Raw genomic sequence first — 27,578 nt, forward strand, 5'->3', positions numbered from 1 at the left:
ATCACCATAAGTATCATATTAAAGACCAACATAAGGGCTGCCGTTGTTTACTGTGGCTCTAGTTATTTACTGTAAATATCGTACAAATTATATGAGTATCATTACAACCTCATTCTTTGATTTGTAATTCTTTTATTTCGCAATTTGTATGTACCTTGATCACAATTGAGTGGTTTGCAATCACAAATTTGTAATTGCCTGCCATCTAGTGGCTATAGGTGGTAATACAAATACTCTTTCATCATTACAGACGTCCCACTCTGAAACGAGATTCAGCGCTGCCTACGTCATAATGAAGGATAAGAAAATCGTGTTCAATAGACAATCTTTTGCTAAGCGTACCCACAGGTCTCCTAGCAACCGCAAACGTTTGCCCACACTATCGCTTGTAATGTTTAAATTACTCATTAAGTTTAATCAAATATGTTCTTTTAAGAAAACGTGGAGTAACGAATGCTAGATACTTAGTGGCAATTGTTTGAATTGCTATCATGTTTTGCTAATAGGTTAAGGATCAGGTGGGTTTGTGGTTTTCCGTGGAGAAGGAAAATGATAGTTGAAAGGTTCAAATTGACTTGTGACAGACTTGTATCGTACCAGCGGCTGGCTTGTAGTTGCGATTACACTGGTATCCCTCTAAATAGCAAGGACATTCTCATTTACAGTAATGTAGACGTGGAGCAAAAGGTTAGTCATCCAATGTTTACTTTAGTAAGGTTCTATGTCCAGAATGGAATAATTCATATCTTTGGTATTTGTTCAATGGATAGCATCTTGACAAGTGTGCAAGGATTAAGTCATATTTTTATTAATGTGAGTTTATTTGTATGTTCTTGTTTTTTGTGAAACCTTGGAAACATGATGCTGAAAGCGATGTTTTTATTTACATTGCGAAAAGGGTTTGTAATTATTTGCTTGCTAGTTGTCACACTCTTGTTCATTACTGCCATAACACAAGTGGAATAGTGTGAGCAATCTGTCAGTTTTGCATGTCAGAAGTGATCGTCTGTATTTTTGCCCAAAATAAATTGAAACTTAACATGCACGTTTTTGGACATGTCACATACACATTTGGTTGGGAACCAAAACTGCAACGCAAAACCACACAACTGTGTGGCAGATCATTGAGCTGCCTTTATCACAACTTATTTTTAGCTTTCTATTTACTATTGCTCGGCCATGTTCTGCAGGCTGGTCCTTTCCATAAGGAGAGGGGGAGGAAATGGCATTTTGAAGACAGGATGTTGCACAAAGGGGAAAAAATGGAAGAATGGTACAGTAAAGACACTGGCATGAAGATTGCTAATGTTTATTGCATCTATACAGGCCTTGCTGCTCACTGGCCATCATGGTGAAATCACCTCTATGACTTTTGGGAAAAAGAACTCACCTGTCCTTTTCTGTTCTGCATCTGCTGATTATATAATCGTCTGGAATGTAGAGGTGTGCCAGAGAAGAGTGAGCCAAGGTACGGAAAGAGAAAGTTGCTTCGCGCAAATCTGCACAAACCAGGCATAAAGTGACCAGTGAAATGAATTAACGTGCTTATATAACAATAATAATCTTACTAAATTCTGAACAATACTTACAGAAAGGTATTTCATTTAACAGCTCACATATTGTTTTTGTCATTGAGTTTGCATAATGGTCTTATTTAATTCACTGAATTTTTACCAAAGGTCAAATTGCAGCCGGAACAATTATTGGAAGCCGACCAGGTGAAGTGGTCCATATTTCCTTCTGTTCGTCTGATGAAAGAGTGGCTGCATGCTCTGGAGCCACTGCATATGTTTTCAGCTCACAGGTATTCTGAAAACTTCAAATGCATTTTTAAGGTTTGAACTCTGATCTGGAGATGCAAATGCTAATACACTGTAGATACAGATGGAAAGCCATTATGATTGTTTTTCTCATCAGAAACAGGAAACAATCTCAACGTTAACTGGCCATTTGGGGCCTGTAACGTCAGCAGAGTTTTGCTCGTGGGATGAAAACATTCTTGTCACCACATCAGAGGACCGAACATTTAAGGTACTGAGTTAGCATTCTGATTGATGTATTATTAAACATATTGGACCAGAACTGTATATAACTATCTTGCAGGTATGGGATCTACAAACCGAATCAGTTTTCTACCAGTCTTTTGTACTGTCAGGTATGACATCTAAGAATAAAACAGATCTGATTATTTTTAATTGTTTAATACATTTACCAAAACTCTATTTTTAAGCTTCTCCTCTACTCAGTGTGTTCTTCATGAAGGAAAATGGACACATAATCACCGGCTCCACAAATGGACAGGTTGCTACATTCAGTCTTAGCAGCAAATTGACCTTTACTATAAAAAAAAAAAAAAATTCCTTGCTGTGGTCAAGCAATTATTTTCTGTTTGCTGTAGGTTTGGTGCTTTTCTCTCACGGCTGAATTTTCTTGTCAGCTCGTGACCAAAATAGACCTTCACAAAAATGACCAACGACATCAAGCAGGTGACAACCGAGACATGGAGTACGGGTTATTGCATTTGTACTTTGATGAGCTAATTTACTTTAATATTGCTTCTCATGACTTCTTTTAGGTGTTGGGGAAAAGTCATCAGAAGTAGAAATTTTAGTACCTGTCCTCAAAATAGTTTCTTTTGGCTCATGTAATGGCAACACAGATGCAGAGAAAAGGTAAGTGGAAAAATTATCGAACCAACTATGCTAAGTTGTTCTCTCAAATAACTAGATGCACTTTTGTAAATTGTGTTATAGTTTGCTTACCTTTCTAGGGACGGGAGCTGGTTATGTGTTGGAAGCACTGATGGTCTGTATGTAGTCAACCTGGCTACAGCAGAGCTCGTAACTGTTTTACATTTCAGAGGTATGGTACTCATGTTGCTCCTGTTGTGCTGCCTAAAAAGCCCAATCGGCAAAAAAAAAAAAACGATAACTCAGTATTTTGTAGAAAACATGGCGTTAAAAATATTGTTGCTTTTGATGCATTGTGGTAACCATCAACAATTTTACATCAAACAATTGCAAAAAATATCCCCTTTAGTATGACTGTGATGCTATTGGCCAATTGCATTTCATCTGATTCTAGATTACCCCAATTTGAGCATCTCGATGGCTGGGTCTTGGGTCTTCTCTGACAAACATAACAACTCTGTGAGTATACCTCAAAGAAACTAGACATTTTTCCTCATCTTGATTAATAACTTTGAACTTTGATTTCCTCGGTGACAGGACAAAGTCAAATTAGATTAGATGTGGAGTACTAGAGCTACAATTTAGGCTTTCCTGTGTGGCGTTTGCACGTAAAGCTTGTGTTGGATTTCTCTCTGTACTTCAGGTGGTTCATATTTGTTATATCCACACTGTGCTATTGTCAAAACCTTTCCTAGGTCATTATTAGGGTAATTGTGTTGACTACACGCTGCGCACATCTACTATAAACATTAAGTATGTGCTTTTTTGCTTTACTACTTAAAGTCTATCATTGGTAAATGGAATAAGGGATGTTTTCATCCATTTTTTCCGAAACATTTTAATGTGTTAATGGCCATTGCACTTAAAAATGGCATTTTGGCAACTTTGCAAGTAGAGCATAATGTTTACAACCCACTGTTGGACTCTTTGCCATATAGTATGTAATGATGTCTAAAGTCCTCAAACAAATTTCACATTCTACATATACAGCAGATGAAAATCATTACCTTGACAATTGTTGAATTCTCGCCACACAGATGCTGTTTTTAGTGAGCTCTTTGTTTACTCCATGTGTGGCCCTGTTGGAGTTCTGTTTGGGTGACGTAAAAAGAATCCAGGCGGGAAGTCAAGGCTTTTCAATATTTCCAAGGTAATCTTGAAATTTAACACGCAAGTCATTTTACATTTCATATAATATATACGTTTAAAATATATACAGAGGGAGAGTGAAGGAGAGTGAGACAAACAACTCTTCACACTCCATCCATCCATCCATTTTCTGAACCGCTTAGTCCCCACGGGGGTCGCGGGCGTGCTGGAGCCTATCCCAGCCGTCATCGGGCAGTAGGCGGGGGACACCCTGAACTGGTTGCCAGCCAATCGCAGGGCACACAGAGACAGACAACCAATCGCACTCACACTCACACCTAGGGACAATTTGGAGTCTTCAATCAGCCTACCAAGCATGTTTTTGGAATGTGGGAGGAAACCGGAGTGCCCGGAGAAAACCCACGCGGGCCCGGGGAGAACATGCAAACTCCACACAGGGAGGGCCGGAGGTGGAATCGAACCCGCACCCTCCTAACTGTGAGGCGGACGTGCTACCCAGTGCGCCACCGAGCCGCCCCTCTTCACACTCATTCAGTCCAATTTAAAATCTAAATGTAGGTTCTGAATGTGAGTGTTAATGGTTGTTTATTGAGGCAAAGTATAGTGTTAAAGAGTTGAAAATGGAATGATCTGTGTTTAACCCCTGAAATTTTGACGCAGTGGAAAATTATAATGGACAAGCTGCAGCCTTGATTGCGGCTGCGGGATTTGATTTTTGATGAGTCAACAACGTTAGAGCGACTAATAATCCAGCAATGGAAAAGTTTATGAGCATTCAATTCCACTTACTCTTTTTCTCCGACTCACCCCTCTCTTGTTTCCAGTTCCCCCCCACTGCTGGAGTCACCTCTCAATGCTGAGTTGAAGAAGAAGGAGCCCAGTCATTTGAAGAAAAAAGGTCAGGATGTGTTGCCATCTTGCGGTTACAAAATGATTGCATGTTGTTAAAGAAACAATTTATGACAATCTTGATGGTACACTGGCTAGTAATAAAAAATACCCACATTTCTGTCATAACCACAGCGACCCTAAAAAGGACTCCTCATGTTGTCCATTGTTACCCTCCCAATTGATTAGACCTGAACATGAATAGGAATGGCTAATTGATGCTATCCTGTCCATCCATCCATCCATTTTCTGAACCGCTTAGTCCCCACGGGGGTCGCGGGCGTGCTGGAGCCTATCCCAGCCGTCATCGGGCAGTAGGCGGGGGACACCCTGAACTGGTTGCCAGCCAATCGCAGGGCACACAGAGACAGACAACCAATCGCACTCACACTCACGGACAATTTGGAGTCTTCAATCGGCCTACCAAGCATGTTTTTGGAATGTGGGAGGAAACCGGAGTGCCGGGAGAAAACCCACGCGGGCCCGGGGAGAACATGCAAACTCCACACAGGGAGGGCCGGAGGTGGAATCGAACCCGCACCCTCCTAACTGTGAGGCGGACGTGCTACCCAGTGCGCCACCGAGCCGCCCCTGCTATCCTGTCCATGATGTTAAACTCATAAGCTTCTGACAAAATATTTTCCACTCTTAATATATACTTACACTAAAACTGAATTATATTTCACAAATCTATAGGAAAATCCCTGAGGAAAAACAAAACACAGAAGCATTGTTGGAAGTCTATTTGAGAAAACTTCCACATTATATGTGAGAGAATGGAAAACATTATTTCCTTCACACAGCCCGGGACTGGTAATTACTTATTTAACTCCCTTCAATTTGAGCACGTTCAGCATTTTAACAGGTACTAGAAATATAATCGCAGACACAAACACAAAGCAGGCAATATGTGGGTGTTAATTATCCAAACGGGGTTGCTTTGTGCAGTCATGGGTTCCGTGGTCAAACCAGCCTATTTGTGACCCGGGTGTATAATTAGGCTCTGGCAGCAGCTTACTTGTCTTCTCAAGGGAGGTCAGTGGTTTGCTGCGGTTTTCATGTTGCTCTCACGGGGAGGTAGCGGTGGAAAAGGGCAACATTATCCCGACTCCCCACAGTTGTATTGAGGAAAGCTGCTGAGCCACACAGTGGTGATGTCGTCGAGATGTACTGCACCACTGCTATGTCAGACCCAAAGCCACAAGCATTTACTGACTAATTCGGCCATAATCATGCTGCGTTATTAAGTGTACACTATGTGCAGAATTTAAACATGTTAAACCATAAACCTCTCAGACTCTTGGAAAAGAAAACATTATTCCATTGTAAGTCTGGAACATGTCTACAGGAGTTCTTTTTAAAGAGCTGAGTGAGAAAGGATGTGACAACTCATTTCACAGTTATGATGTTAACCTGATGAATGGGATGACTCAAAGTTTAGTCATTCATTTTGTTTCAAAAAGATGGTTTTCTGGAGGAACAGCTCAAATTCCATTTTATTCTTCCTACTGCTCGTCACAATGTCATTCTATATTCAACGTCATAATTGTATAATTAGTTTATGATGTCATTTCCTTTCCCTCATTGAAAAATGGGGACAGATGACTCTGTTGCTTCATACTGCAAAGAAAAAAGACAGAGAGATGTTATCATACATGCTAAGGAAATTGAATTTGTACTCTAATGTATATGCCATGATCCCCAACTTTCAGTCTCTGTTACACCCATTAATTTTGCTAAACATTGGACACTTAAGACATATAGATGTGGTATTTTCAAATTTTTTAGAAGCCTGAATTATTATCTATGTATTTTTGTTGGACTTCTTTTACCATGTAATTTTCCTCCTGGGCTTTGTCTAAGAAAATGTCTCCTGAGATAGACAGAGTCACTGTTAAATCAATCATTGTCACTTCTAAAAAAAAAATCCCACAATTTAATGTACTTATGTGGGTCCAAAGAGCTTAATGACTCGTGACTTTTAGTCCCACAGATGCAGTAGATTTTTGGGGCAACTGAGTGCGTTTTCCAGGAAAGAACTATCTTTGAAATAACACTGATGGATTTATTTCTTTTTGCTTCCAGTCCTCCATATAAGCCTTGTAAATTTAAAGACTGATGTTGTGGCTAATGGTGGCCATTTTGACTCTATAGAAACTCTATATAAATGTGCGTGTGTGTGTCTCATACACGACAAATGAACACAGACGCACTTGTCTAATATACTTCACAATGTTTGTTTGGGGTGTTTTTTCTCCAGGTGGTTTAAAGGAACAGCCGCTTGTCTTTCACTCAAAGGTGAAATCATCTGGATACACAAGCTCCCCAAGGTAGCATCATAGATACATATATAAGAAAAAATATATTCTTCTTAGTTTAAATTAAATTGCACCGCTTTGACTTAAAATTGTGGTGGTGGAAACATTTGTTAGTGGTTCACAACAGCAAATCTAAATCCCACCTCAAATTATGTGGCATGTCCTTCCACCACTACTACCATTAGAGCAACAACATTTCTGCTTCTGTTACAGAAAGCTTCTTTTTTCACCCAAAACAACTGCTCCGAAAAATAAGTCCTCAGTGACGACTAATAAGAAGAAGTAAGTGCGATTTATTGTCCTAATTGAAATTACAGTTCTTCTTGGATTTGTTTGAAATCATATTCATTTTCAATCAGAGGTTTATTCCTCAAAGATTACCCAGAAGACACTGCCGCACCTACAGTTCTTCGTGTCAATTTAAGTATTTCAAGCAAGCCAGTGTATTGCCTGCAGTACTCAGGTGAGTATCAAATTCTGTTGTCTAAAAATCTAATAATGTACACCGCTTTTATAACAATTGTTAAATGTAAAATATACATGTTGATAATGAGTATTTCTTTTCTCCAAGGCGATGGAAAGCAAATCCTGTGTGGCCTAGGTGACAACTCTGTGTTTATGTACAAGTCTTCCCTTACTGGCAATCCAGCTGTCTATACAGGTACATTGCAGGGTCCTTTTTTGTTTTTAGTATTTTGCTAACTTGATTTGAAAACAGTGCACACATTCCTTTGTAGTTCATTGTATCTCTCAGTTGCAATCATTTTATGAGAAAAAACAGACTGAAGAATTTGATTTGTTACGAAACGAATCAAGAGCCTTATTTGGGCTACTGTAAATAACTTTAAAATGGATCTTTGGCATGAGATGAAACACTGCACTGATATTTACTGCCTCAACTATAACTGTCAAACTTGTAGGTGAAGATTTTTTTTACTGCAGATGTTTAATGCTAAAGCTATTAAGTGGGATTTAGGCACAATCTGTTCTATATCAAACACACCAAAAGGGGGCAGCACAGATACAATGACCACTGTCAGGTGACAAAGGGATGCTGTAATTCTCACTCTGTCCACTTCTCAGAAGAGTTCCATAAAAGTAAATGTTGCAAATACACACTGTGTTCCCAGGCGATTATGAAAGGCTCTCTTTGTTTGCAGGGCACGACAAGCCAGTGAGCAGTGTGAGCTGGAGCCTCAACAGGCAGTACTGGTTAAGTGCATCACATGACCAGACTCTGCGACTTTGGACTCATGACATCCCGGAGCCCGCTGTTATCATGGTAAATGTTGCATTCCCATCCTACACTGATAGTTGTGGTCTTCTATGTCATTCCTCTCAAATGTCTCCTTTATTTAGACTTGACCAATCACTTTCTATTAAAATGTAATGCAAACAGAATGAATGGTCAAATGATGTAATTAAAACAACCCTTTTTTAGAACTCTGTGAATATTTTGAGATTGTGAATATCTCATGTATATTCTTTTTCTTTCAGAGGAAAAATATGTCCTCTAAACATATCAAAGCTGCCCAGTTTTATTACCTGGACAAGTTTTTGCTACTTGCATTGGGAGACTCACTACACCTGTATTTGTATCATGTGGATGTCACGCATGATGACATCAAAAGGTAATGTGGGTTTTGGTGGGCATCGATAATTTTCTCCCAATGTTGCACAAAAATGAACGATGCCGATCATGCTTTTTTTTTTTAGTTCTATTATATCAATATATGGATTGTTTTTGTTTTTAATTTCAGATATCAGCAGCGGAGTTTTGTCAAATTGTCAAGCTGCTTTTCAACATCTGCAGGTGCTGATATTACAGACTTGTCTGCTATCAATGATTTCTTCGCATGTATCCTTTCACTTCTCTTTTTTATTCTTATAACAGGAAGTGCAGACTATAACATGTTTTGATGGACAAATTGAATCAAGCCGCTCATCTTGTGAGCTGGCCCCTTGAATCTGAGCCATGTAAATAGTTGCCTCTGTAGCTACCACTGCTGGTTTTGATTGGGATTATTTCGTTTTTCATTTTTCAGGAATGTCTGTACAGGCAAAGTAAAATACAGATAACGCTTACTGTTTTTTTAAATCTTATAGACCTTTTCCCCTCAAATTCAACCTAATTCCATACTTGTTTTGACTCCACCATATAGTAGTTCCCATAACTTTCCTGGCTCAGACATTGTTCTGGCATGTACTTCCAATCGTTCCATTCAAGTGTTTGACATGAACAAAGGCATAGTCGCCGCAGAGGTGCCCGATGCTCACAGCAGAGCCGTCCACTGTATAACACAAAACAAGGTACTCATTTCAAAATGTTACAATTCCTATTTGAAAGTTATGGTTCCATCTAATCCCCCATATCTAATTTATATCCCACTGTTTCCACTGTTTACTATGTACCCCATTTAAATTCTCCAAAAGTCATCCAACTGTTAATACAGTGTTTAGCACGCAGTGTTCTCATCTGTATTTGAAAAAAAAAAAAAATGCATATAGCAATGTTGATAATTGGCTTCGTTATTGGAAAAAAAACAAAGCAAAGCCAGCGTGTGTAGCTCAGACCCCCACAAAGGAAAATTTATTTGATTTGGCATCAATGGGTAGAGCGAGTTCCATCTTCATCGAGAAGGATCGACTATTTGGCAGATGTTATGATGTTGCGTAAGACATCCATGAGCGTCAGGCTGGTTACATAAGGAGCACATTATCTGTGAAGCAGCAAACGTGTTAGCTTGTGGTGTGAATGAGGTAAGTCAGTGGCTAAAAGCTCATGGTCATTATCATCCATCTATCTGTGTTTGAATCCCTGGTTTATTGGGATTATAAGTGCCATATGAGAAGACAGGAGGAGATTCCACACAATGATAGCCTTGGAACGAAGCTGTTCCATGGTTCAATTTTTGGTTTCTGCATCCTTACTCCCACATCACTGTCTTGGACCAGCATGGGGCCAATTTGCTGTTGTCTAACAAGTAGACAGCTTGGGCCTGCATCCATAGCCATTTTTGTGCTCTGAAGAATACAATTGTGAATCACTCAGAATGAAAACTATAAATATCATTGATGGATTTCAACTGGCAATGTCTGATGAGGATTTACACTCATTGGAGCAAGCATCTTAAGCATAACAATGAGTCCTCTGCATTGTCAAGTGAAAATGTGACATTTAGTATACTGATCCTTCTCAAGATCTTGACCAAAACTTGTGAACTTGTGAGCCCGTGAACCTAGTGAGTCACTAGGTGAAAATGAAGCTTCACTCGGTGAAAATGAAGCTTCACACTCCATGAACTGATTATTGTATTTTTGGACTCCTCTCGAAGGCACTGTTAGGTCAAATGAAGAGGTTGGCGAGGCATTATACTTCTAGCCTAATGTTGCCCCATCATGAGGAGTTAATAAAAAAACAACTTGTTCATGAAACAAATTTGAATTTTCCCATAACTGGTGACCCATGCTTAACGTCCCCTCACTTGGGTATGTTGTTCTATGTGAGTTTGGTAGCCTGGATTAGGTGGATAAACAGCAGCTAGTGGCATGGATCACACTTGATTGCGTCAACTGACTTCATGGCCTGCCCTCACAGGTGCCTCTCTACTGTCACGCCAGCTATTGTGCGCCATCAATGTTGACTGTGTTGTTTCAGCTGAGATAGTGCGTCAATGGGTGCCCGAGGCAGAGCACAGGCGGGATAATACCAGGAAGGATCACAGGGATTATCTCAGCCTGGACACAAAGTGTCCCGGCTTTTACCTTGCTATCCCGTCTCAAATATGACAAATCTGGAGAACTGCAGCATGGGAAGCAACGTTTCCCAATTGAAGTTTCCATCGCCTCTTCAGTACAAACTCACCTGGAACTCATCACAGCGGAGGACTTCTCGGAAAACTGAACTGGAAATGCCCTCTCAGAATCCCATTCTCACACTCTTAATGGAAATCCAAACAAAAACTCCCTATTTCAGACATACTTTTATGCATCATCTGATATGTTGGTAGAGATGTCGTGTGGAATTGGCATATGTGTGCTGTGGAAACTGTATATATAACCGAGTGCTATCTCACTGTGGTGGATCAAGGATGGAAAACAAATTGTTGAAAAGAAAACATCTCACATTCCAGCTTCACTACCATTGGCTTTAACTCTACCTCACCGCACACTGTTGTGCGAGGTGGAATGAAATATTTGGAAGCCGTTTGCTTATATAGGCTATATTGCAAAAGTATTTTCCGTGCACTTGATTTTCTAAGAAGCTAAGTTGCAAACTATTTGAGTCATGCGTGTCCCGACGAAGCATTTTCGTCCATTTGTGTATATTTCACAGGGCTCAATGTTCAGCACACAGGCACCAGAATCGTATAACCTCTTCGTCACGAGTGCAATCACGGATGGCTTGAAGATGTGGGACCTTCGCACACTTAGGTTAGTGGACTATTTTTTAACTCAAAACTAATAAACCATAGAAAACTACAAAAATACTTTACCTCCAATTTCTTTATTCCAACTAAACATGCTTTCTCAAAGTTTCCCCAACTTATTATTTATCATGTCTAAACATATGAAGCCATAATAGTCGTCATCTTAGAGGATATATTGTTCATAGAAAGTGGATCATAAAAAATATTTGTTTTGGCCTTGCAAAAGGAATTCCTTTGTGTTCATTTTGTCCCAAACTGAGTTAAAATCATTTTGCTATCTGATGACCATGTGGGCCTGCCTCCCAACTTCTGTTTTTTTAATATCTGGCTGGCATAATTTACTCATAAAATAAAGTCCCATCAAGATTTAGCAAAAGTGGAGCCCTTTTTCTACTCGAGTTAATTTTATGTTCTATCTGATAAACTCACGTGGCTCGAGTTTAAAGAGCTGCAGTGACCCACATTTTTAGAAAATACTGTTTCTCTTGCAGCATAGTAAGGCACACCCAAGTTTTAGCTTTCATCTGAATGTTCAGCAGAATTTCCTAAAAAATAAAGACGTCACGCATTCAGATGATTTATTCCTAATGGAGCTATGCATTGTTTTATGTTTGCAACAGTATGCAGTTGCATTTATAGGTTGCACCCATCACTATGTAACAAGGTCAAAACTGCAACCATTAGACTATGAAGCAAAGTCCAATCTTTCTTCTTCCAATAGCATATTGAGCAATTTCCCCCATTTGCATCAATATCTTGTTTTCTTAAGATAACATAGCTGTTTAGCACAAAATCCCTTAAATTCTTATTGTGTTATGCGCTTCCTTTCTCTATTACGATAGATCTTGACTTTGTACCATCTGATCTCACTACACATCAAGATGATCTCTCAAGATTATTTTCCAACCACATGTTTTCTCAGAAAATTATGGTTCACCGCTACTGAATAATTCATTTAACGGGGGGAATAAAGAGCTATTCACAGGATCAGTTAGGAATAACATGTTATCAGTTATTAATCGCTATAATAATTATCTAATAGTTGTGCAGGCCAGGGTTTGTGTGAATGTTGTTAAAAGCCATCTTAAATCAAGTGTTCAGCACAGTCTGACAGTGAATACTCAGGTGCATGAAAGGACCCTCAGGGTCACTCTTCAAAAAGGATCAGACCTGCTAGTGCAGTCTTTTAGTCATCGTTCAAATACTGAACAGTTACTACACACACAAGGCTGAGTGTGTGCGTGCGTGTGTGTGGAGGGGGGATGCATCTTCTTCAGGCAAAATATTCAATCCACATTCTGACCAGGCACAGCTCCAGGAATTTTTTTGTCCAGGTTCTAAAAAGGGACTTGACTGATATGTAGAGGGGGGATGAGAAAAATAATAAATACATATACTTTACTGTAAGATATCGAATACAGTGCTGGAGGACCTTATCTGGTGCTACACAGATTTCTGATGGGGCTACAGCACTCCCTAGCCTCAGTGTAGCCTCGGTCGGTCTCTGATTCTGACCTAGAAAACCAAAGCAGTGTTTACACTTGAACTGGTTACACTGCTTATTGTCAGTGTTGTGTTGGCAGCTTGTGTTAGAACTTTCACCACATCTCCACGTGCTTTCCATTTAGTGGTCCAATATTACTTTGTAATAATATCATTAATATTGGACGATATTAAAAGAGCTGCGTCACATTTGACATTCGATATGTGAAGAATAAAGATTAGCAATGGTCTCTTACCAAATGGGAAAGCTATTCAATGAGGTCAAAGACGAGACTGATTCAGAATTTAGATTTTTTTTACTCCCAATAGTTCTGCTCTCCTCCTGTTTTTCCTATATCATCAGATTTTACTAGCTGCCAATTACGTGACATGTTGTCACCGCTATAATATGTCACTGTACTTCTCATTTTTATCTTTAAATGTCTGTTTTCCCTATTTACTGTTTTTAACTGGGTCGTAGTGCTGGGAAATACCTTTCTCTCAATGGGCTTGACCACATGCCAGCAGAGTTGACGGTGCTATTGATGTTCCTTGGGAGATCCCTGAAGTGATGTTTTTTCAGTTAACTTTTTTTTAGGCAGCCGTCAAATGGTTCCACATTATACGTTTATAAATGGGCTAATTTTTGATTTTTCAAAGTATTAAGCAAATACAATTATGTTGAACTGGCCGGTGAGCATCTGTGCATCCATCCAACCATCCATTCATCCTTGCATCTTTAGGTGAGGCTATTTTAATTGATATTTCAAATGATTAAAATGCAATGTTGACTTTTATATTGGTACTAATCTTCAGATTAATGCTTATTCTGAGTGTGTCATGGAGTTAGGGCTTCATTTTTAAAAGTAATTATTTGGTGGCAGTGAGCCAACGACTTCAAAGTCATTCCACGTTATTATTTTATTCATCATTTTGCTTTTCATTATCAGTTGATTGAAATGTAATCCTAGTCAATCAGCGGTAATAGTAATTATTTGGTGGCAGTGAGCCAACAACTTTGAAGTCATTCCACGTTATTATTTTATTTATTATTTTTGTTCCCATTATCTGTTGATTGAAATGTAATCCTAGTCAATCAATAGTAGTTAATTATCAAGGAGCAGCTCGATGCTGGTATCAATTGTATCAATTGAGTTCTTCATAAGTCGTTCCTGGCAAAGTGACATTGTAACCTATGACCTCCGAGATGCAAACATGACATATCTTTGAAACAACCACAAGGATAGGACAAAATCAGCACTATGATTCTGAGAGTATGCATTATTATTGTGTTGTTATTATTACTCAACCCCCCCCCCCCCCCCTCCACTTTCGAACTGGAAATACGGTAGCCTATGTCTTTGACCTACTTTCAACTAACTCAGTTCGATTACTACAACAGGAACGTGAAAGGCATGTTCTAGCCACATCAGGTTAAGGCTTGGATCTGCCAACATTTCAGCTCATATAGCGAGACCTTTGCTCAGCTAGGTGTCAGTGGCATTGTAAAGACATTTCATGCTGTTGCAAAGCAAACGGAGAGCCCAGCATGTGGCGAGAGGCAGCCATTTGTCATCTACTACCTCCTCTTTCCTGTGTTTTATGTTAGCCTTGGCCAAATTCTTCACCACAGATTCAGATTTTTGTAAAATGTAAAGAAAATATGGGCCAAGGGCAGATTTCTGTTGTGCACTGTCATGATCTGGGAATATCTCGTCATTCATTAGACTAGTGCACAAAGAACAGTGTACTGTAAATATCCTTTTTTAAATAACAGCCATGAAAAGCGTAAAAAGAATACATTACACTTTGTACAATATCTGTTTTGATATATTGGACAACTAATGTTGGATGTGAAATAAGTAGAAAATAAAAATTAGCAAAGCTCTATTTGTAAAATTTCACATTTTTTCACATTTTTGTTATTCGACTCTACAGGAAGCAAGAATAATATTCTCAGGCAAACATTTAATATATTTTGTATTTGATTCTGTATATTTCTAACCTTTGTCTGCATCTCTGCAGGTGTGTACGCCGTTACGACAATCATGTGAACCGCTGCCATTCCTGCTCTTCCGCCATTTCGCCGTGTGGTCGATTCATAGCGTGCGGCTCAGAGGACAAATGTGTAAGTTTGTTGGTACATGAAGTTTTCCGTGTGCCCTTCAAAGTGACAAATGAATTGTGCATGAAAATAAGCTAACAAAGTGAAAAAAAATCCAAAACCACAAGAGTTCCACTGAATGAAGTCACTGCAGCTTCTGCATCAACAAGTTGATTTACATCAGTGTGTGGTTATGAATTTGACAACATATAATTTAATGCATAATTAGATCTGAATCATGGCTAATGTACTGTATCAAGTCAAACGAAATTTGAGTTATATGGATGTATGTAGGACATTTGTATTATTTGCGATAGTTAATATGAATTCAGGATTTCATAGCGAAAAAAACATTCAAACTTTACATGTGTGATCATTAAAATACTTGGAGACTAAAAACCCGAATTACAAAATGTTATAAAAGTTGCTTTTGTTTTTTGTCCATTTTATTTGTATAGTTCCATTTCATTATAGTGATATATCATCACGATAGAGTTTTCCGTATTTTAATTTTTTACTGATTGCCTGAGAAAAATCACAAGATTGTACTGTTTCACGTGTTCAGGGGTCATTTTAACAGCAAGGATTCCTTTCTTTTTTTGCACTTTAACTCAGACACTTTTAATTCAACTCAGACCTTTTTCCAAAGTCCAACTCAACATCATTTTGAAATAGTGTTTTTAAATTGCTTTTCCAGACAGTGAATTTTATTTGCCATCAAAGTGACTTGGAAAATGTCCTGTTTCTTCTTTCCCTGTTTGTATGAGTAAAAAGCAGTGGAAGGAAATATGCACTTATTAACATTTATTTGGACAATACAAAGACGAGAATACTGTGGCCAAATGTGGAGTGCTGCTAGGAATATAAGATATAGAGCGTGAAATTAACCCCAAAAAAAATCTCAAATTGCATACTTATCCTTATACTAAAACAAAGCTAAGCAGAATTTATACATTTACATTTTTCCCAAACACCCACAGTCATAACAATTTGAAAGTCAGGCTGGTGACCAGTTCACAATGTACTCTGCCTCTCGTCCAAAGTCAGCAATCCTAGCGGCACAGGCAATGGGGAAAAAAAAATAGGAAACAAAAAAATCCAAATAATAATATAGTAAATAACAAAGCCGAATTGCTGCTTTACTATACGTCTTGTAAATGGAGACATCTGAGGTTTTATGTTACATGGAATTGACAAAATGTCCCCCTAGCCAAGTAATGCCCTGTTAGACACCACACACATCAAATGCCTTGGAGAGGAAACACTCTACCCATAGATAGTTTTCCTTGAGCCTTTTTCGGAGAATCCCAATATAAAACAGCTGCAGGAATCTGATGAGTCGTCGTCTGGTAACAAACATTTATCTCCACATCTGTTTTTATCTGCTTGTGGCACTGAAGCAAACAAATGCCTCTTGAAGCTTGATTGCAGCCAGAGGGGAAAAATTGTGTAACTGATAACGCACGTTGACATCTCTGAGAGTCATCATCACATTTTCAATATAAGAGTTCCGAACGAGCTGTCCTTAACCTTTGAGGCAATTTGTACTCTGATGTCACACCGCAACAATAAGGAAAGATTGTGGTATTGTCATCTCTTACCTAATACCAGGACTCTCAAATTAGAAATATAGTTCTTCCCCAAGGATGCAAACCCACTAAACCAGTGTCTGACCATAATATAGACATGAATTAATCAATATGCATTGAGCTGATTTGACTTTAAATATGAGTATTTCAATATCTTAATAACACAGGTAATATACTCCAATAGTTTGCTAAATTGGTTTGGTGGATTTTGTGCATTTTTTTATCATAACAGATTTGAGAACCAGTCTTTTATATTCTTTCACAGAAAAAACTATCACACATGAAATAATGACAGATAGAAAGTCACTTAGAAAATGAACCATATAACATCAGTGTCTAAATCAGCTTCACTGGTATTACCACACAATCTCAGCTACTGTTTAAAAATACTGAGTGATAATACAGTTTATGTTTTGATTCATAAGCAGTTGCTGGGCCAGCCAGGTTGGTAGCCGTCCAAGTTGTGATACAAATTCATATTCTCTTCCACATACTATCTATGATATTATTTTTATATTCAATAATAGTTCTTGTGTGTTCATTTAGTCCATCATCTTCATTTCAGGCTTATGTTTATGACATAAGAAGCAGCAGCTACCTTCACAAGCTTCAGAGACACTCTGAGACGGTGCTAAGTGTGACCTTTAACCCTGCTACTCCACAGGTAAAAGATAAGGTGATTTAGATTTAAATAACCCTGTGGCTCATGCAGCATCAAATATTTGAGGCCATCACTAGCACAATTGAATACACAGTCAGTTTTATTCTTCTAGTCACAACCATAGTGTCAAACTGCAAAGTAAGTAAAGATCACTACAGATTTATTGCAGAGGAACTTGCACAATATTTTACTATCAAGTCAAATTGTTTATATGCCCAACCTGTCCTTGCCATATCTCGAGGCCAGATGTTGTCTATATTTACTGCTATGAGAATTCTCTACCGCAAGGCCCAGACAGATAATGCAATGCGTATTTTCCACTCATTTACCACTCGTGTTTTCCACCCTAATACTCAAAAGACGATCAAAGTCTGTGTTTTTTTTGTTTGTTTTTTTGCATGAGTGCGGTTTACTATATAAGCAGTTATAATGCTGCGCCTGCACTCACTCCCTCGTATGGAATTTACCTGCTTCAGTATCATATAAAGCTAAGAAAAAATGTTCTAGCTAGCCCGAGGCAAATGAACAGCCAGCGCTGAGAAACAGGTTACTGGGTCAAAAGAGGGAAATAGGATCAGGGAGTCTGTGCTTAATTTAGGTTACTGTGATACGTAGCTGTGTTTTCTAATTTGAAGTGGAGCTGTTGATAGCTCCTCTCACAATGTTCCACACCAGAGATGGAAAACAAAATATTAGAAATCTATATCATAGGTTAGAAAAGTGTGCAAATCGTTGCCGTCTGGTTTTAGTCATCTTTGATGCAGTGTCCCATATTTCTTACTTAAAGACTTGGTTTAGATTGTGATTTCTTTTTTCCAATGGATTAGTGCTTTAGAATACACATTAAATGATTTGTCTTTTCCAGTGCATGATTAAATATGAATGCATTCATGAATAAAATTTAAAAAATGCATGCGTGAAAATCTGTGGCTATATGACTTAACTTGACTTCAAAATACCACTGTATGGAATAGATGAAGCAGAAAACTTCTTTTGTGGCAAGATGCTATGTTTGGACTGTCAAATAATAATGTGAACAGAGCAGTAGAGCTCAGAGCATTATAAAAAAATCGCAGACATTCTAGGCCTCCAGCGGCATTACTGAGGGATGATTCCGGACAAGCCCGAGCCAGTCCGAGCTCCAAGCTTTCAATCATGCTAACGCACTTGTCAAATGACACTTCATTTCATAATTTGCTGCCTCCTTATTGGAAGCAAAAGAGCTTTTTTCATCCATTCCCAGATACAAAGAAGGAAAAAAATTGGCTAGATAAAAAGGTTAACACATCAGAGTGTGAGATAAATGCACACAAAGAGCCAATGTGGTAATCTGTTTTTTATATCAGCTATATAATGTAAAAAATGAGGGCTACATAATGAAATGTGTTTTTTATGCACTGGCAGACTTCAGTAGACATGTCTCATACATGGATTGTAATATTCACCAAAGTTCCCAGAACTAGGCTAGATGATGCACTGGTTACATTTACACGTCAGATATTCGATGCAGCCAACAAATACTACAAGCCTGGACATATGTTGCTAAATTTTTCACACGCTGCAGCTTATAAACAAATGCGGACTATATACACAGTAAATATGCTTTTTTTCATTTGTTTTTAATTTAGTGAGTGAAGAGCGCTCAATAGTCCAGGAATGGTGATAGTTGTTCGATGCATCAACACAACAGCCATACTAAAAGTGTTAATTGAGTTTTTGATTAAGTGAGAATATTTTGGCTTATTCAGTTAACATTTGTACGTAGTTTTAGCTGCAAAACTGCAGAGCTGTGACCGCTTCCTGACACTCGCAGCTGTTCTGTCAGCCTCCCCCAACTTGGAAGACCAAGTGAATCATCCCATTGGCTCTTGTCTCCAAGGGTCCACATGTATCATCGTTGCTCTTTCCAGCTTGGAAAAAAAATGCAGCTGGCGTCCCAGTCAGCTTTTTTCATTGTATTTTTTTTCATTTGTGGTGAATTGGCATTTGGAACACTTCCTCTTTACTTTGCCCCTATTTTTTTTTATTATTTTCCTGCCCTTAAGAAGCACTCCATTGGATGGTCAGACAGCAAATACAAATGCCGCCTGCTCCAGAATGTCACATCCGAGTGAGACTCAGACGGAGCCGAGACAGAACTTCTCTGAGAGATGCAGGCATGTGTTCATAGAGATAGAACTGAATTAAACAGGAAGCCATGAATCTCTCTAAGTACATAAAATATGTGATTTAAGGTACTTATTAGTTGGATGAGGGCAACCTGAGTTTTAGTCACGTTGGATACATATCCGATTTATATCCACATACAAAAGAGGCTTGGGTTGTGCTTAAAAAAAAAAAAAAATTGTACTGTTGACATGAAAAAAAAATCAGATAAGGGCACTAAAATCTGATTTGACCTGCTTTATGAATATAGCCTAAAAGTACTCTTAGTAGTATGTGTTGATCAAATATAATCATTATACTTTGTTCTCCAATAATTTGCCATTAAAATACAGAAATTCAACTACTGGTTTTGCGTAACCTATGTAAGTATATGTGGTCTGATGTATAGTTGCTATAGTACTTCTTATGTCTTTCTGCCTTTCTAGTACATGTCTCATAGCTGACTTATGGCGCCGTCTTCCATCTCTCATGTGGATGTTGCTTTCCGTCTGTACAGAACATTCTGTTATTTTGGTCATAGTCTGTGGTCTCAATGTGAGCATTTAAATCATTTGCGAGGGTCAACATTGCATGCTGTTCATTCGAAGCCCCCCTTGATGGATATTTTGTTTGATTCACACTGACAGCATTTAACACTATTTGCTGACATGTTTGGCAATATTTGGACTCATCAGAAAATTAAACCCACATTTTATTTCCTACTTTGAACTATGCGCATGTAGTTTTTTTTTTGTGGTATCCAGGAAGCTTACCCAACAATAACTTCGATTGTGTAATATAGATGACACGTCATGCAACTTTTCACTTTGATTTATGACTTGGACGGAGACTTCAGCATAACTATTAAAAACGTTGCGACTTCCCAGATGCATGTATGTCTTGACAATATAAAAGACAGTGTCTTGTAAAACATTCATATGGGAAAAGCAAATTTCATAAGATTCCATCATTTTGAGAATTTATGAATCTGGCTTAACCTATTGCATAAGTATTTCTGACCTTGCTGGTTTTTTTTTTTCAAAATTCAAAATCCAGGGAAGTCCCGCAGCTGAGAGCATGATCCCTGCATTTACATTATACCAGTGCTAAAAAAAAAAATCTTTGTTCCGTGACCCTCCAAAGCCAGTCATCATCAGCTTCGCTTGAGTTATCCTCAGTGAACAAAGGTTAGAGGTCGCTTAGGTGGAATGCGTCGGATTACAGACTCTTGCTGAGAGTGTACAATAGAAAAATTATCTCAACACCGTAATGTGTGCTTCAATGCAATGAGTCGTATGTTAGGCCTATTGCTGTTCTCAGTAATATAGTTGCTCGTTGACCCTTTAAACTAGAAACCACAAGCCATAGAAGAGATTCTGGATTAAGGTCAATGAACTGGAGGTTCTTGTCAAAAGATGAGAAGTCTGAAAAATAAGTGTGCATAGGTCAGGATGAATGAAAGTGTTTTGCGCAATACAGTATAATTTGCTCATATTTAGCTAAATGCTTCAGAACTTATCAGATGATGCTTCACAGTGCTGTCGGACAATGACCTAAAGCATACAGAGAAAGCAACCAAAGACTTATTAAGACAAATAAGTGGTTTTTGTTTTTGTAATGGTCGAATTAATTGTTGAAGACAAAACTGAAAAGAAAATGACTCCAAAAGAAGTGGGGACTCAGTACAGTAGCAGTCAAGGCCTGACAGAGCACCACAGACTGTTATTAGAACGGAATAAAAAGTAAAATTTAGAATTGTTTAATAATCTCTTTACTTTCAATTCCTGAAAAAAAAATCACCTGATTTAAATGTAAATAGTCTTCAATTAAAACTGAACGGTGGCAGGTAAAGCACTATTGGTATTTTGTTTTATAAATCCAATGTGGTGGTGTTTAAAAAGATGAGAATAGTGTCCCAATACTTGTGGACATGACTGCATGTCCTTGCTGTTCAGAAACTGGACGACGACATGGTTGTGTGGTTAGCAGCGAATTACAGTAGGGTCAAATGTTTCGAATCCTCCTCAGACTGCTGCTGGCGAAAGCATCTGCTTTGCTCACTGAAGATTTGTGTGCATCAAAAAGTATTTGGCCGTGCATGAGAAATATGGTGGTCTGTTGTTGAGCTAAATGTGTTTCATATCACTAATTGGCAGATACTGTAGTTCCCCCCTCACACGCACATTCCTGCTGTTCGTATGTTTTAAAAAGATCCTCCACAGCAGATATTGATGTCTAGCTAACTGGAGACTTTAATCCTTAATTGGATGAATAATATTAGGCAGCAATATTGGTATTCATAATGGCCCCACAAATATCGCTATGCTGTATTATGATGAAATATTGTGGTGAGAATTAGAAAATAAATATCATGATTGTCTACAATGATTATTTTGTGAACGGCAAATTTCCAAGAATTTTAATCAGTGTGCTATAATAGTAATAAATACTCATATCAAGGTATTCCTTTTTGAAATATTACATAAGTACAGAACATTTGCTTTTATTCCCTACTGGCTTGTATAAGTAAATTCTATAGACTGTATGTATTATAACAGTAATGTCAAAGTGCTGCTTTCACTCAGTGCTGAGATGAGAGCTGACAGTTAGAAATGAGGTAATGCTTCCTATTACTAAGAAATATTGCAGTGATTGCATAAACATGTGCTTGTGTTTGCGCGCGTGCGTATGGTGTGCCTGTTTACACGTGTGCAAGCTTCTAGGAAAATGTCAAATTTTCAACTAATATCTTGTTCCAATGTACTCTAAATCTAGTCAATAAGCAAATGAAAAATGATACCCCGCCCAATTTTTTTCCCCATCTAAAGCGTTATAATTAATGGCCATTCATTTCCCAGCCATTTTCACTACTATTGTGAATACAAAATGGCTGTTTTACAGCGGTATGTTGCAGTAGTTTGTGCTTTAAGGGACTGAAAATTGTATGATTCAAATGGTCACAGTCAAAACTATCCAAGGGTGTGTAGTTGTCTCATAGGCCATATACTATGCAAACTGCTATTCTGCCTAGAAATCAATGGAATGATATATTCTGGTGTTTTGTTCTGTAGCTGCTGACCGGGACTCTGGATGGGAAGATAAGCCTGTTTGATCCCAGCGGCGGGCTCTGTCTGTCTCATGACACCAGCTCTGCTGCACATAACATCTCCAGAATGTCCTTGTAAACACAAGATGCTTCTGCAAAGGCCATTGAAGACCAACCTGTTTAATATTTATTTATTTCAAGGATTTTGACGTATTGTTACGGTCATTTTAATGTGGTCCCTTGTACAGTGCATAGCCTATAAAAAGATAGATCTTGTGGAGTGGTCAGGTTGATCAAAAATATCCACCAAAATTGCCCCAATTTGTATTTTTGTAAATCCTCAGTTTGACTGACGATTTGAGGTTCTCACCAGCCTTATTTAACTACAATGTCTTGCTATAATATTTCTCCAATTAGACATAATTATAGCTCTATTAGCCAAAGACAATCCCATCAAGTTGCTCTCATCCATTTACCCACAATGAGCATTGGGGCAGGTCAAGGATCAAAATGATGTAGAACAGATGTAGTAGTGCATGGCTGGCTGTGATCACCACTTAGCACACGAGGTCCATGATGTCAACTGGGTGCAACCTGTGAGGCTGCCAGGCCCACAGATGCTGCTACTACTGCTTGTCGCATTGGGCTCGAACTTTTTTTCTCTCAGGCCAAACCAAAATGTCACACCTGCCCGTAAGGGTTCACAATGTAAGTTAGCGTGTTGCCATGGTTTCTGATGGATATAAATAAAACATTGCCTGCCCATTATTACTTTTTTGCCTCAAACATTTTACAGTTCTTGCAATGACTTATAACATTTGTCATTCAAACTTTTTTTGTTTTAAATTTAGATTGATTATCGTTTTGTACCATGCAAACACATGAAATCTGTCAAGACATTTGTCAGACCTTAAACCAGTCACAATTTTATTGAACACAGAATGTAATCCTGAGAAGCAAACAAACAGACCCAACAGTGCCTTATTTCATCATGAACAGTACAAAGGCAAAAGCAACTGAATAGACCCACAGTGATAGGAAAACACCACTAAACAACAAATAAAATCTTAAATTGAGAAGATTAAAAACTAATACCTTGGGAAAAATGTTCTTAACTACAAAAGTTAAGACTGGGAAACGAGAACAAATAGTTCAACTAACGTCAATGGGGATAAACTATGAAAGGTTCCGAGAACAGGCGTTGGTAGCAAATAAACCATAGCCTGGTGTTTTCTGCATCTTCTGCGCCAAGAAGCTGACTATTATTAAATACAGGTGTACGCAGAAGACTCCTCCCACCCACATTCACCCAAGCAACTAGAAAAACAAAACACATTCTAGAAAGTAGACAGATAACTAGATTATGACATCGTCAATTGCATCAACGTCTATTCAGGGGTCTTATGAACCCAATTTCCCAAAACTTGGGTTATTGTTTTATTCCAAAGTAAGAGTAAAGTTGAATTTAAGAAACGTCCAACATGGAATAACAAATGCCACGTAATGTGTTGCTACTTCACTTTTGAATGCCAATCAATGAGCCCTTTCAAAAATGTCTGTGGCCATGCTCTACTTTTAACAACCACAAAAAGAAAGCCCAACATTCATAATTAATATTCATTTTAATGACAGTTTATTGATGATATAATTTTATTTCAAGTAAGATTAAGTGGTGTCTTACTACGCTAAACCCCAGTTATAAGCTATTTATAGTTACCAAAGAGACAATCAGGCTCACAACCAAAAATCATGCAACCCTCATCGACTGTCTATAAATTAGACATACTCTATTTTATTTGGCTCTTTATCTGATCTTGAGGCTAAACACAGTGATAAGTCATTCACTTGTCTCGCTTTGAGAAAAGTGCTCCCGTCGAGTAATATGTGCATAATTAATAGCAATGCATGCAGATGTTGTGCTATTTGAGTAAGTAACCAAAATAAGAGAGTAGATCTGAAGACACATAAGATTTATTGGGTGACTAGGTCGCTTGGTTTTGTCTAATACCGTGTGTGCGTGCGCGCGTGCGTATTCCGCGCGTGTGTGTATGCCACAAGATGAACTGGCAAAGTTGACTTTGCCCTGTCATAGTGAGCTTTACTGTTCCTGCATACAGCGGCAGCTTTCTGCTGGGACAAACACTCATAAATTGTCTCCATTTATGTGGCCAGGTCTTTTCTCCATTTCATTGTGTTGGAATGTGCGTCAGTATATGCGATTGTAGGCCTACTCTATTTTTACTGTATGAATTAAAGTTGTAGGATGGCGATTCAGTGAGCTTGTGCGGGATATTTACATTACAACGCACAAGAGAATTCTTTGTCCGTGTGATGTCATCATGGGTGCACTTTCGCCGTTGATGTCATCAAAAAAGCAGCATGTGTTTATCCTTCCGCCACACCCTAACATTCTAACATCTGGTCTAAAGTGTGATCTCCTGCAATGTTTTCAATGAAATGAGAAAAATTCTTGTTTGACTCCAGTTTTCCAAGTAATGGGACACAGATTTAATGTATGACAGATAAAGACAACAGGGCGGTCACATTTTGAGACGCAATAAATCCTGTGCGGTGATGCTTTTGGTTTGTTTGCTACCACTCTGGTTTAGGACCTTGCACCTCCAATGTTGAACTCTGAAATTCAAATTTGTGTTTTTCTTAGGAAACAATACAAATACGGTGTGTTAAATTGGTATCTTCATAAAAACTGAACATACAATGTTGAATATTTGAATCCTCTGCCAAGTCTAAAGATAAGTTCATCACATGTAATGATTTGTCAAATTATAAGTTTGTAAGACCATAGGAACAGTTACCGTATTTTCCACACTATAAGGTGCACCGGATTATAAGGCGCACCTTCAATGAATGGCCCATTTTAAAACTTTGTCCATATATAAGGCGCACCGGATTATAAAGGGCATAGAATAAATAACTCAACGTTGCTCAAACGTGAAAACAATAACAATATATCAATAACTCAACGTTGCTCAAACGTTAATATCGCACAACACACAAAATAAACACTTAAAGCTTACTTTAATAAATTTGTCCTCATCCACGAATCCATATTGGTCCATATATAAGGCACACCGGATTATAAAGCGCACTTGGGGGAAATTGGAGGTTTTTAGGTGCGCCTTATAGTGCGGAAAGTATGGTAATTTGACTTGAGAAGTTCTGCTGCCCTTCTATACCATGAATACAAAATGAGTGTAGCATTGTCCCCATTCAAACTCAGATTATTCTCTTTAAGTGTTTGAGTTGAAGTCAAAATGAAGGGTGGGGGAATATTTGCAGACAGTGTCATACAACTGTGACTCATTCTGTTCTCACACAAAGCTCTCCAATTGTCGTATAAATTCATGAACAAATTTAACAAGTATCAACTTTGATTACATGTTTATTCGCTTGGGATGTGTCACATTGTCCCACAACAAAGCTTGTCACGTTTCTTGGGAGTCACTTACTTGTTCAAAAGGTCCATTTTAAAATTGAGAGTGGGTCCATCCAAGCTATCTCATCTACTCTTGTGTTATTTTACGAGACTTTACTGGCTTGTGACTGCACCCACAATTTGTTTCTGATCACACTAACCGCTGTAAAATAGCATGATACTATCTTTCAGCAATTTGATATGACATAATAGTCCAAACCAGCAAAGGGAGATGTCTAATTGTCACCACTGTGTAAAAAGAAGAAGAAAAAAAAGATTCCAAATCCAATCCACCCAGTTAGTCACAATTTAGATTTGGTGTGCCACCCCGATGAATTTACGTGACCCCGGCCATCTTATTGTCACTAATGAATGAGAAGGTAAATTGTATTCTTAATTGTAAAAAGCAAGTTAACCCCTAAAACTAAAATAGTCTTTCCTAACTTTAATAGCATGTGATGAATGGAATGATGGTAGTGGATGTGAATCTTCTTGCTTTGTGTGACTTGTCTTCTCACATTCATCTCCTAACAGCCCTATTGAAGCCCAGGCCTTTTTTTTTTTTAAATGAGTCTTACAAAAAGCCAAAGAAAAAACCAAAACACTAAATTTATTGGTTGTTCAAAGCTTTACTGAATGAACTGAGGTCTCAAAAAATTGAGCCTTAAGATTAATTTTTTTTATAATTACTATCTTACTGGAATGTGTGTGAAAACCCACACAAACTCCAACTTGATTATTTTTTCCCCTTCAATCACGTTTGAATAATTAAATATTCAACACAGTCAATTTTAAAATTTCTCCTTTTCCAACTCTCACTCCAATCATGTGTTCCATGAACGTTTGCTCGTACGACTATTAGTTATTCCTTCCCGTTCTTGCCAAACGCTTCCTCAGCATGTATTTGGAAGGATTAATTGCATGTGTGTTTACAACTACTGTTACCGGGAAACCTTGACAGCCATAGTTGATGATGGTTAGCATCAGGCGGCGAAGCCTATTAATAAAAGGTTACGTTTTTGATTAGTGCTATCCTTTGGTATTTGATTGCGTCTTTAAAATACTGACATATTTACTTTTTGGGAAGGAAAAAAAAACGTGTTAAGATACTTTGGCTCGAGAAAGAAGAAGCTCTTCCATCAGTCTGCAAAATGGGACGACTTTTTAACAACTTGATGACGCACTTTGTCTGGATTCCAGGTTCCGACGGTCGCATCTCCAGAATTGGGACACAAAATCTCTTCTGATTTAATTGGCGGACCACCTCGAAGTGAAGGTGTAATTGAATCTTATTGAGTAGCATTTCTCAGTCTCATATTCTGTCCTTGAACTTCCCTTTTCCGGTCGCGTGGTTACTATCACCTGCTTGACAAGTTCAGCTTGATGCTCTATTTCTTTTTGGCGCCAGCTTTTAAATCCCCTCAAATTAGCTCCAAGCAAGGAAAATCTTCTTCAGCTCCCACTGTGCACATTTCTCCAAATGACAAATGTGACTCACACGCTCATTTACCTTGAATGTTTAAAAGGTTCAGTAAATCCACAGAAGCCAACTACAAAACCTGGAGTTAATAATAAGCAGGAAATTCTTCACTTAGAACATTCTGTATTCGATCTATGATTTGTCCTAAGTGAACTTAAATGAACCTTGGTGTAGGAGATGAGCGATTAAAACTGCAATG

At 38.3% G+C, this 27,578-nt stretch overlaps 1 protein-coding gene across 1 annotated transcript; it reads left to right on the plus strand.

The window, feature by feature from the left end:
• Positions 1 to 324: 324 nt before the first annotated feature.
• wdr27 (WD repeat domain 27) lies at positions 325 to 23,231 on the plus strand. Its single transcript, XM_049736235.1, has 24 exons — positions 325 to 687; positions 1,327 to 1,468; positions 1,680 to 1,804; positions 1,918 to 2,031; positions 2,104 to 2,155; positions 2,231 to 2,301; positions 2,399 to 2,486; positions 2,576 to 2,672; positions 2,771 to 2,862; positions 3,085 to 3,149; positions 3,728 to 3,840; positions 4,625 to 4,698; positions 6,949 to 7,018; positions 7,220 to 7,288; positions 7,366 to 7,469; positions 7,578 to 7,667; positions 8,167 to 8,288; positions 8,504 to 8,637; positions 8,767 to 8,864; positions 9,195 to 9,316; positions 11,343 to 11,440; positions 14,944 to 15,046; positions 17,177 to 17,275; positions 22,489 to 23,231. The coding sequence occupies exons 1-24, from the start codon at positions 550 to 552 to the stop codon at positions 22,600 to 22,602; spliced, it is 2,394 nt and encodes a 797-aa protein (XP_049592192.1). The 5' UTR covers positions 325 to 549; the 3' UTR covers positions 22,603 to 23,231.
• Positions 23,232 to 27,578: the final 4,347 nt, after the last annotated feature.

This window comes from Syngnathus scovelli, chromosome 12 (assembly GCF_024217435.2).
Source record: "Syngnathus scovelli strain Florida chromosome 12, RoL_Ssco_1.2, whole genome shotgun sequence".
Taxonomy (NCBI): Eukaryota; Metazoa; Chordata; class Actinopteri; order Syngnathiformes; family Syngnathidae; genus Syngnathus; species Syngnathus scovelli.